A 12,092-nucleotide genomic window follows, 5' to 3' on the forward strand; every position below is an offset into this window, starting at 1 on the left:
ACTTGTTTCCCTAGACTCATTTAAACAACATAATAATGTGAAATAGCCATAGGGAAATAGCTTATGCTGTGGATGTTGATTAAAGAAGCTTCCGACTCATCACTCGATTTTAGGTTGCAGCAAAGTAATTATTTGAGCATTGCTCTAATCCCTGATTATGTCTGTCGAAGTTTCTAAAAAACAAATGCCTTTGCATTTACTTATAGGCTATTGTCAAAAAGGAAGGATTGCGTTAGTTTTGTTGTTTGATTTATCACAAATGAGCAAAGCACATTGCTATACCGACATAACACTCTCTAGAAAAGAATGTTTAGAACCTAGAAACCGATGTCTTTACGAGTAGCAGTGTGAATTCATGACTTGTATGCTTTTATAATGACATGTTTTTGATGTCTAGAGCATCCTTTTGATCGAAACCATATTCATGTTCAACTGCATATTATGAACTTGAATGAATGAAGCATGTTGCTATACAGACGTAACACCTTCTAGAAAAGAATGTTTAGAACCGAGAAATCAATGTCTTTATGAGCAGAGATGTGAATCTGCGACATATGCATTTATAATGAAATGTTTTCGATGTCTAGAGCACCCCTTTTGATTGAAGCCATATTCATGTTCTGCTGCATATTATGAATTTGAATGAATGAAACACATTGTATACTGGCGTAACACCCTATATTAAAGAATGTTTAGAACCCGGAAAACGATGTCTTTACGAATAGGTATGTGAATTCGTGACGCATATGCTTTTATAATGAAATGTTTTCAGTGTCTAGAGCACCCTTTTGATTGCAGTCATATTCATGTTCTGCTGCATATTATGAACTTGAATGAATGAAGAACGTTGTATGCCGACGTAACACCGTCTAGAAAAGAATGTTTAGAACCTGGAACCCAATGTCTTTATGAGTAGCGATGTGAATTCGTGACTCATATGCTTTTATACTGAAATGTTTTCGATGTCTAAAGCAATTATGAACTTGAATGAATGAAGCACATCGTTTAACCGATGTAACACCCTCTAGAAAGGAATGTTTAGAATTCGGAAACCAATATCTTTACAAGTAGCGGTGTGAATTCGTGACTTTTATGCATTTATAATGAAATGTTTTTTATGTCTAGTGCACCCCTTTTGATTGAAGCCATATTCATGTTCTGCTGCATACTATGAACTTGAATGAATGAAGCACATTGCTGTACCGACGTAACACCCTCTAGAAAAGAATGTTTAGAATTCGGAAACCAATATCTTTACAAGTAGCGGTGTGAATTCGTAACTATTATGCTTTTATAATGAAATGTTTTTTATGTATAGTGCAACCCCTTTTGATTGAAGCCATATTCATGTTCTGCTGCATACTGTGAACTTGAATGAATGAAGCACGTTGCTATACCGCAGTAACACCCTCTAGAAAAGAGGGTTTAGAACTCAAAAACCAATGTCTTTACGAGTGGCGATATGAATCCGTGACTTATATGCTTTTATAATGAAATGTTTCTGATGGCTAGAGCACCCATTGGTAAAAGTATCACGGAGGCCTTTGTATTAGGAGTCGGATTGTATTTTGTTCGTTCTACTAAAAAACTAGACAAATTAGTTCTTGTATGTTAGATCAAAAGCAAACTGGTTCTTTCTATAAAAATTTCATTCAGTTGTACTGTTAAAAACTAGCGTGGCTAACAAAATAATTAGATAGTGGCATGTCATGTGTACCTTATGCTAACTTACAAGACTAGTTTTAACTGTAGAAATGAATGAACAATTTGTTCTTTAATCTAACGTAGAAGGACTGATTTGTTCTTTTTTTTAGTAGAGGAAGCAAAGTGCAATGCTATTCCTAACATAAGGATTTTCATGGTACTTTTAACAGCACCCTCTTGATTGAAGCCCCATTCTTGTTCTGCTACATATTATATAAACTCGATAGTTGTATTGATAAGCTTTCATTGTTTGTTTTATGTGTTTTTAATGGAAATGGTCGAGCCCTCATACGAGGAAACACCATTTTCTTTTTTGGTTTAATTTTGAATTTCATCCCTCTATAAAAATTGAGAAGTTAGTTCATCTATTTTAATTTATCATAATTTGATTTTCGAACTAATGGCAATTTTTATTTTGCAAGGAGTTGGCAAACTATAAGCAAAAATTAGCGGGTTTAAGTTTGTGTTTATTGGTCAAGTTCTCGATTTTCACAAGGGGTGAGGATCAAATTTTTATAAATTAAAGGATTAATTGTAATGGATGTCTCAGTTTTGAAGTTTTCAATGCTCTTGTAGAAATTTTATTCTTCGCAAAAATTTATTTTAAATTATATCACATAATAATTTAAGTGTCATTTTATGGTTAAATTAAAAAATTAAACAGTTTTGATAATGGAAAGATTTGATTGATATAATATCAATAGATTAAAGATGCAATTAGAAATGTTTTAAAATTTAGTGACCAATTTAAAATGAGAGTCATAGTTTGGGGATGTTTGGTGTAATTAATTCAAGTTTTCAGCTGATTTTAAAAATATCAAAAAAAAAAGTGTTTAGATAGTTACTTATCACTCAATGTTGGAAGATAAATTTGATTTTATTTTTTGCATAATGATTTATTTGTCCCTCTAACTTTATAAAAAATTATTTTAGCCATTGAATTTGCACTGTTTGTTAAATTATTTCAAAAAGAATGAAAAAGTTAACATTTGTTAACTTTTTTGATATTGTATCCATATTTATGAGATGTTAGCAATTACTTAATTTTTTAAAAAAAATTAAAAATAACTTTTTTAATTTTTATATATTTTAAATACTTTTAATATTTTAAAAAAACTTTAAGTAACTTTTATTTTTTAAAATTCAAAAATTAATTACTTGTTGGTGCCGCAATTCATGTGTATATTACATTAATAAAGTTAACAGATGTTAATTATTCTATCCATTTTGAAATGATTTGACAGGATAATGTAAATTTATGAGTTAAAAAGACAGAATTAAATAGATGACAAATAATTTGTTCTTTTAGATAATGTTGGAGGTCAATTAAATTATTATACTTTTATTTCTTTAAAAATTATATTCAAAATAAATTATCTGTTTACTTTTTTAAATAAATAAAACATCCAAATTATAATAATAATTATTATATAAAACAATACAAAATAATATAAAAATATTATTTTAATAAAATTAAAATTATGAAATAAATAATTTAAAAGATTTAAAGATTTTTTTATTATCAAAATACATAATTATATTATATTCTTAATTTTCACTAACATAACAAATAAATTTATAATATAAGTTCAGCACTTTTATAATGTTGTTCTAGAAATTTTTAATTTTTAATTTTATCAAACATCACTTAAAATTGTGTCCAAATTAAGTTATAAGAACTAAATTAATGAGTTATGCCTAATATAGGGACTAATATAATTATTTGACCACTTTTTAACTTATAGGTTGGGAATAAACTTTATTTCATTTTTATCGAGAAAACCAAATTATTTTCTTCCCCAACAAGAAACGGAGGTGCCCTTCATTGATGATAACTCTCCCCTTAGATTAATACCCCCCAACGCCCCTTTTCTTCGCTCAATTCTTCAGATCCCACACATTAAGCAATCAATTTGAAACAAAGCCAACACCGAAAGGCAAGCTCTTCATTGTTTCTTATTTTTGGTTCTTTAATCGACCAAAAACTATGTCGAACCAAGCTGAATCTTCTGATTCGTAAGTTCCCAGATCTTGTTTTCCCTTCTACATCAATGGGCTCGTTTTAGATTTTGATAATCTAATGCCGATTTTTTGTTTTTGGGTGTTTCAGGAAAGGGACTAAGAGGGATTTTAGTACGGCGATCTTGGAAAGAAAGAAGGCTCCCAATCGGCTCGTTGTTGATGAGGCGATCAACGATGATAACTCCGTTGTTTCCATGCATCCTGACACCATGGAAAAGCTCCAGTTGTTTCGCGGTGACACTATCCTCATCAAGGTTTCTTCTTTGGAATATGGCTTTTTTATGCCCTTATTGTTGGAATCTTTATTAATGATGATTTGTTTACGTTAGCTGTTCGTTGTGTTTAGATTTGGGGTGTTATTGGATGAATGATGAGTCTCATTGGCTCTTTCTATGCTGCTTTGAGTTTGATAATCAATTTTGGACTAAATCAAAGTTTTATTATTTTGAAGGGGCCAATATGCAATTTTACTATCTATTAACATGTAAAGTTGCAACTTTTGAAGGGACCCAAAGCATAAATTTCCATTCTAGGGAGCTTCCCCCCCTCCCCCCCAAACAACCAAGGCCGCCCCTGTTGGTTGGATGTGTGATGGGAGTTATTGTAGGCTGTTTACGTGATTATTATAGCTTTTATTTAATGGCCCCTTCTTATTGGATTCTTTTATTATTGTCCTTTCTGGTTAATGAAGATTTGTTTATGTTTAGCTGTTTGTTTTGTTCAATGAACGATTCAAATCAATATTCAGTTCTGGTCTCTCTTTTGTTAGGTTTGAATGTGTGATGGACGTTATTGTAGGCTGTTTACATGATTTTGTTGCCAAGAGGGTCAATATCTTTACCGAGGAACACGTAATATTAGTTTAGACTGCACTGTTGAATCGAAGCTTGTTTTTTATATGGCATGAATGGTTACTGGAATTGCGATTCTTATTATAAATTTCTACTGTCGTTTAACATTTGTTCTTTTGGTCTGTAGGGAAAGAAGAGGAAAGATACTATCTGCATTGCTCTCGCAGACGACACATGTGATGAACCGAAGATCAGGATGAATAAAGTTGTCAGATCGAACTTGAGGGTTAGGCTTGGTGATGTCGTCTCTGTGCACCAGTGTCCTGATGTTAAGTACGGAAAACGTGTGCACATCTTGCCCGTGGATGACACCATCGAAGGGGTTACTGGAAGTCTTTTTGACGCCTACCTTAAACGTGAGTTTATTCTCATAATTTTGATTAAATAACATAAATTAGCCAATAATAGATTGGTTGATTACATTACTTTTCAATTCATAGAGTGCTCTTATAAGTTTAAAGGCATTTATTCTCACAGGCTTAAGCATTCATCGAGTTTGTCTTTCTTTCTTGTACATGCATTTGTGATATTAAAAGGTAAAAACACCTTTGTAGTCCCTCTTAATTTTTATATTAAGCAAATTGGTCCCTCTTAAAGAAATTTTAAGCAATTTAATTTTTGTCAATTTCGAAAGTGAGCAAAATAAGGATAAAAATTTTGAGCAATTTAACTTAGCCTTCAATGTTTATATATTCTATGTAAATGTTGCCAAAATTAATCAATATCGAAATTAAGAGGGATCAAAGAGGTCTTTTAACCAATATTTAAAATGCTTTTATATGCTGCCTTTGTTGTTTGTTTCTTTCGTTGTCTTTGTATCGATATAATGGACTCATGCCTTGGTGACTTGATAATATGCATGGACTTGTCTCATGATGATACTAAATACTTGATAACCTAATTGAGGTTCAGTTTAATGTTCAATTATCGATAATGTTGACCTTAAATACTGACATGGAAGCTTCACATTTACAGCTTACTTTCTTGAAGCGTACCGCCCAGTGAGGAAGGGTGATTTCTTCCTTGCTAGAGGTGGAATGAGAAGCGTAGAATTCAAGGTTATTGAGACCGACCCTCCCGAGTACTGTGTGGTTGCACCGGACACCGAGATATTCTGTGAGGGAGAGCCTGTAAAGAGGGAAGATGAAAATAGATTAGACGAGGTCGGTTATGATGATGTTGGTGGAGTACGAAAACAGATGGCTCAAATTCGGGAATTAGTGGAGCTTCCGTTAAGGCATCCGCAACTCTTTAAATCAATTGGTGTGAAGCCACCTAAAGGAATTCTGCTTTACGGACCTCCTGGATCAGGAAAGACTTTGATCGCCCGTGCTGTTGCAAATGAAACTGGTGCTTTCTTTTTCTGCATCAACGGTCCGGAAATCATGTCGAAGTTGGCCGGAGAGAGTGAAAGTAATCTCCGAAAAGCATTTGAAGAAGCAGAGAAGAACGCTCCGTCCATTATATTTATCGATGAAATCGATTCGATTGCTCCTAAGCGAGAAAAAACAAATGGTGAAGTTGAGAGGAGGATTGTTTCTCAGCTTTTGACACTAATGGATGGGCTTAAATCCCGGGCTCATGTTATTGTTATCGGGGCCACAAACCGTCCTAATAGCATCGATCCAGCTCTTAGAAGGTTCGGAAGATTTGATCGGGAGATTGATATTGGTGTCCCCGATGAAGTTGGTCGCCTTGAGGTGCTTCGTATCCACACAAAGAACATGAAGCTGGCTGAAGATGTAATGTCAAAAACCAAAACTTATTTTCTTTTTACTGTCTAAACAAGTACCGAATCTAATGTATTTCCTGATTTAATGCAGGTTGATTTAGAAAAAATTTCGAAGGAAACCCACGGTTATGTTGGTGCAGATCTTGCAGCTCTTTGTACCGAGGCAGCATTACAATGCATCCGAGAAAAGATGGATGTGATTGACCTGGAAGATGATTCGATAGATGCTGAGATATTAAACTCTATGGCAGTCACAAACGAACACTTCGCGACTGCTCTTGGAACAAGCAATCCATCAGCTCTGCGTGAAACTGTGAGTTTAAGCAAGATGCTTGATATTCAGATTCATTGCCGATTATGTTCTTTTGATGACAGTTCGGTTTCTAATATTTTATTTTTCTTGCTCTCGATCAGGTTGTTGAAGTGCCCAATGTCAGTTGGGAAGATATTGGAGGCCTTGAGAATGTTAAGAGAGAGCTTCAAGAGGTAATACCGGTTTTGGTTACTACTCAATTTTCTCTTCTTTTTAAATTTCTTCAGAAAAATTGGGATTAATTTGTTGCTTTGTTATGTAGACGGTTCAATATCCAGTGGAGCATCCCGAGAAGTTTGAGAAGTTTGGGATGTCACCGTCGAAGGGAGTGCTATTCTACGGCCCTCCTGGATGTGGGAAAACCCTTCTGGCCAAAGCTATCGCAAACGAATGTCAGGCAAATTTCATTAGCGTCAAGGGTCCGGAATTGCTCACAATGTGGTTCGGAGAAAGTGAGGCCAATGTTCGTGAAATTTTCGATAAGGCTCGCCAGTCTGCTCCTTGTGTCCTTTTCTTTGATGAACTTGACTCAATTGCTACTCAGGTATGTCGGATTAACTTTTAGCAACAAGGCATGTCAGTTTGACTTTGTGTACATGGTTCAGGTTTTTTATGTGACTGATTCCTGCTATATATTGCAGAGAGGAAGCAGTGTCGGAGATGCAGGTGGTGTTGCCGATAGGGTTCTGAACCAACTTCTTACCGAGATGGATGGCATGTCTGCCAAGAAAACTGTTTTCATCATCGGAGCCACCAACCGACCAGACATTATAGATCCCGCACTTTTGCGGCCAGGTCGTCTCGATCAGTTAATCTATATTCCCCTCCCCGACGAGGACTCTCGTCATCAAATCTTTAAGGCTTGCTTGAGGAAGTCACCACTTGCAAAAGAAGTCGACCTCCGTGCTCTTGCCAAATATACTCAAGGCTTTAGCGGTGCTGATATTACCGAAATTTGCCAACATGCAAGCAAATATGCCATCAGAGAAGACATTGAGAAGGTAAAACGACGTTTCATGTTCCCTCTGCATTAGTCAATGATGAGCTAGATCCAAGGTTGTTTGAACCGAACCAGACTGATTGGATCGTGAACTGGTTGGGGTGCCGGTCCAGAGGGGGACATTGAACCGGGCGGTTGAATTGGAATTTTTCTTTTTTATTTAAAGTTTTAATGATTTATTTAATCAAACCGGATGAATGACCAGTCAAATTGGTGGCTAGACTGGTTTAACTATCGACTCGGTTCTAAAATCTTCGGCGAGACTCTAACTTTACGTTTGTTTTACAGGACATTGAGAGAGAACGGAGAAGAAGGGAGAACCCCGAAGCTATGGAGGAAGATGTGGATGACGAAGTGGCAGAGATCAAGCCGGCGCATTTCGAGGAATCGATGAAGTTTGCTCGGAGGAGTGTGAGTGATGCTGATATCCGAAAGTACCAAGCATTCGCGCAAACGTTGCAGCAATCTAGGGGGTTCGGAAGCGAATTCAAGTTTGCAGAAACCGGTTCCAGGGCTGCAACATCTGATCCTTTTGCAACTACAGCTGGTGGAGCTGATGAAGATGATCTTTACAGTTAAAATTGCTTTCATTTGAGGGTTTCTTTTTTAAAATTGTTTTAATTTAATCCTTTATGGTAACAATTATTGAACTAAAGGGAGCTTTTGCTCGTGGCTTAGCCATTGGAGTCCAAAATAGCAGTGTTTGTTGTTTTGGGAACTGAGAATTTTACATTTGTCTTTTTTAAAATCAATTTAAAATCGTAAACACGTTAAAATTGTTGCATTAACATATTTTTTTTCTATAATTTCTTATATTGTTTTAGGATTGGTATGTCATGGAAATTATTTTTTACAAATTATTAAATATTTATTTCTAGGGTTCAAAATTTAGGGTTTGATCAAAATTATAAATTTGAAAGGGAAATAATTGTTATTTGATTTTAATATATATATATCAAATTTATTCGTTCGCTTCTATTTTTATTCCATTCTTTAAAATTATTCTTTTATTGTTTTTATTATATAAAACATTTAAATTTTCATAAAAGAATAATTATAATTTACGAAATTAAAGATTAAATCTTTTTATCTCGATATAATTTGGCGTTTCTTATCTAAAATTGATAGCTGTGTATAAATTTGTTAGGTTTTAAAATAATAAAATTTTAATTTGGATTATTTATAATTTATAAAAATTTTAAATTAATAATGGTAATAGCCTCTAAAATTAATAAAAATTTAACTTAATACTTCAAAAATTATAAATATACAGATTGTAAAAATGATAAAATTATATTTTATTATCGTAAAAATATACAATTTAATTTTGAGCCATAAAAAAAAGAAATTTTCGAACTCCACCACCGCGTGTAACCAAATAATTGATGCAGCAACTACCTTATCCATAAAAGGGTCTGAAATGACTTTAACGTCTATTTTTCCTTTCTCAAATTGTAATTATTGATTTATAGACTTAAGCTTGGCTAATTAATGTCAAATCATTGTATTCCCTTTTCTTTTCTTTTTTAGATTTTTCAATATCTAGTCTTTATATTGCGTTTTAATTAAATTATTAATAAATTTACATTTTAGTCACTTAACTTTAAAAAATTATAGTGGTTACTAAATTATTTAAAAGTTTTAATTTAAGTCATTAAGTTGTTAAATTTGATGTTTTAAGGTTTTCTCGGTGCGCATCATCCGTACTGATCGAAAGCTTTCCCTCCCATTCTCTTCTACAATTTAGTTTTTTTTTCATTAAACAATTTTGAATGTCATAAATCTACGAACTAAAATTCAAACAATTTTCTTCTTTGATCTCCAACACTGACCGCTAGATCGAGTTGGACCTAATACATATTCTTCTACTCGTCGATGAGTACTTATCCACTGTATCGGACGTCAAATCATCGATTAAAGCTGGCTAGCCGAGGTTTTTTTAAAAAATAAACCTTAAGAGCTCAATGACTTAAATAAAACTTTCGAATAGTTCAACAACTTAGATGAAAACTTTTAAATAGTTCAGCGATCATATTGTTACATTTTGAAGTTGAGTGACAAGAATATAAACTAGCTAATAGTTTGTAACTTTACCTGTAATTCACCCATAAATTTATTGGGACCACCCAATTAGATAAAAACTTTGAGTTCTTGAATGAAAGCTTTCGAATAATTTAATGACCATTTTATAATTTTTTGAAGTTGAGTGACAAAAACGTAAATTTACTAATAGTCAGTGACTTCGGGTGTAAATAACCCTTAATTTATTGTGACAACAACAGCCATTTGACATGTGATGTGATCATTTCGAAGCTTACAAAATATAAAACATATTGAGAAATGACATAACAATAATTGAAAAAATATTAATTAACTTTAAATGAGTGTTTGAGTGTCCAAAAGTAACATGATTCCACTTGATTTATACACTTCAACACCATCATAAAATTTTAAAAAATAATAAGTAAAAAATATTTATTTTTTTTCTTTTTTTCTTTTTAAAAAATATTATTGTCGATTAAGTCTTAACTCGATTTCCGTCGATATTGTTACCAGTGCAAGAGGACATAAGTATGAGTGCGTTGAAACGCATTATCCTCTTATTTAAGAATTAGGAAGGGGCTATGGGTAATTCCACGCATCTTAGCAAAAAGAGCAAATATAATAATAATTTATACTGAAATTAATGTTAAAAAATATTATTTTATTCGAAATATTTTACTTTAATAATAAAATCAAGGGCTTCCATGAGTAAAAAAAATAAAAATAGTTCTTTTTTACCGATTAAGTCTTAACTCGATTGGCATTGGTATTATTTTCACTGTAGGAAGATGTGGGTTCGAATGTACTGAAACGCATTATCCTCCTATTTAAAGGTTAAGAATGGATTATGAATAATTCTAAGTATTGTATAAAAAAAAAAACAGATCAAGGACTTCCATGGATAAAAATATATATTATAGATCTATTTAACTACAAAAATAATATAAAAGTTTGTTTAAACAATATATAATAATTTAAGGGGTTTTTTAGTATATTTGTCCAGTTCAATTAATTTTTTTTAAAATATTAATTTCGATTAAATTAAAAATAATTGTGATAATGAGATTATTTATTATGATATTGTCATTAAATAGTACCAAAACAAGGTTCGAATATCAAGCAAAATGTTATACAAAACTCAACCAAGGGGAGTGAGTAGCTAAAAGAAAAATTCGAACCTAGAATTAAATTTTATATTTTTATAAGAGTTAAAATGTAATTTTACAAATTTAATAGTTTATATTTTTAAAATTTTTAAAAATTTAAATTAAGATATTATCATTTTTGGAGGTTAAAGTATAATTTTATTATTTATTAAATTATAATTATGTAAAACTTAAAGGGCCAAAAGTGAAATTTTACATTTTGATAACAACCTTTTTTTTACCTCGAGATTTAAAAAAAAAAAAGAAAAATTCATACAAAAAAGACTATATAATTATTTTTTCCCCTCCTCTTACCATTAAATTCAGTAATGAAAAATACTTCATTTAATTGCACATCAAAAATTTAAAATTGCATTTCCAAATTAAAAAAAAAATTCAAGATTCGCCGCCGTTTTCCCGCGAACAGAGAAGCATTGCTATACAACGGCGGAGGATGTAGAATTTGGTTCGCTGTTTCTTAACCAAATGGCCGCACTTTGCACCGACGGATCTACAAGGCTCACACGTGTGCTTGTCGCCGCCGCCGTCGTCTTCGCTAATATTATGTCTCGTCGCTGTTTCTCTGCTGCCGGCCATTGCTTCGGTGCCTTTTCCTTTTTTTTGCTTCCCCTACTGATAAAACAAAAGCAGTAAATTTGAAAAAGGGTAAAGGGGTGAATCGATAAGGGTTTTAAGCGTTTATTATTTATATAGAAAAATTGGAGAGTGACTTAATAGCAAGGTAGTGTTGGTGCTGATACGTATCGGTATTGGTGTGTATTAGGTTGGAACATTTTGAGTCAATCGAGTTATTTAAGTAGACTCATTTTTGTTTTCGAGTTTGTTATATCCTCACACTTGAGCACCCCGTGCCATAGAGAGCATTGTCATAACGCCATCGAGGACAATCGTCGAGCCAAATTTAATCTCGTTAATGTTTTTTACTTCCTAAGCTTACCAACCTCGAAGACGGTTACATCGAGATGTACCTTAACTTCGGTTTAAATTGAACTTTACCAATAAGGCAATTATTATACAGATAACCCACTCTAGGCTTTTCTTTTACAGTAAATACTTCTTTTTTTTTTCGGAACTGGACCGGTGGTTGAACTAGTCAGGCCGTCGATTTTCAATTTGACTAATTAGTTCGATTTTAATAAAATAAATTATTAAAAAATCATACAAATAAAAAAGATATATTAATAAATTATAAAATTTGATTCAGCTACTAGCTCAACAGGATTTTTTAATCCCAGACCGTATCGGCTTGTGGGTCAATCGT

General features: G+C 32.8%; 1 protein-coding gene across 1 annotated transcript; it reads left to right on the forward strand.

Moving 5' to 3' along the window:
• The first annotated feature begins 252 nt into the window (after positions 1–252).
• LOC107898806 (cell division cycle protein 48 homolog) lies at positions 253–8,410 on the forward strand. The gene is made up of 9 exons (XM_016824352.2): positions 253–3,720; positions 3,815–3,980; positions 4,705–4,933; positions 5,553–6,319; positions 6,401–6,622; positions 6,724–6,795; positions 6,885–7,166; positions 7,264–7,623; positions 7,911–8,410. The coding sequence occupies exons 1-9, from the start codon at positions 3,692–3,694 to the stop codon at positions 8,199–8,201; spliced, it is 2,418 nt and encodes an 805-aa protein (XP_016679841.2). The 5' UTR covers positions 253–3,691; the 3' UTR covers positions 8,202–8,410.
• Positions 8,411–12,092: the final 3,682 nt, after the last annotated feature.

The sequence above is a fragment of the Gossypium hirsutum genome, chromosome D11 (genome assembly GCF_007990345.1).
Source record: "Gossypium hirsutum isolate 1008001.06 chromosome D11, Gossypium_hirsutum_v2.1, whole genome shotgun sequence".
Taxonomy (NCBI): Eukaryota; Viridiplantae; Streptophyta; class Magnoliopsida; order Malvales; family Malvaceae; genus Gossypium; species Gossypium hirsutum.

Excerpts from the sequence above, each read along its gene's own strand:
- LOC107898806 (XM_016824352.2), top strand. The coding sequence starts at position 3,692 with ATGTCGAACCAAGCTGAATCTTCTGATTC. Across the intron at positions 3,721-3,814 it reads CAAGCTGAATCTTCTGATTC|GAAAGGGACTAAGAGGGATT; the intron begins GTAAGTTCCCAG and ends TGGGTGTTTCAG. Across the intron at positions 6,623-6,723 it reads CATCAGCTCTGCGTGAAACT|GTTGTTGAAGTGCCCAATGT; the intron begins GTGAGTTTAAGC and ends GCTCTCGATCAG.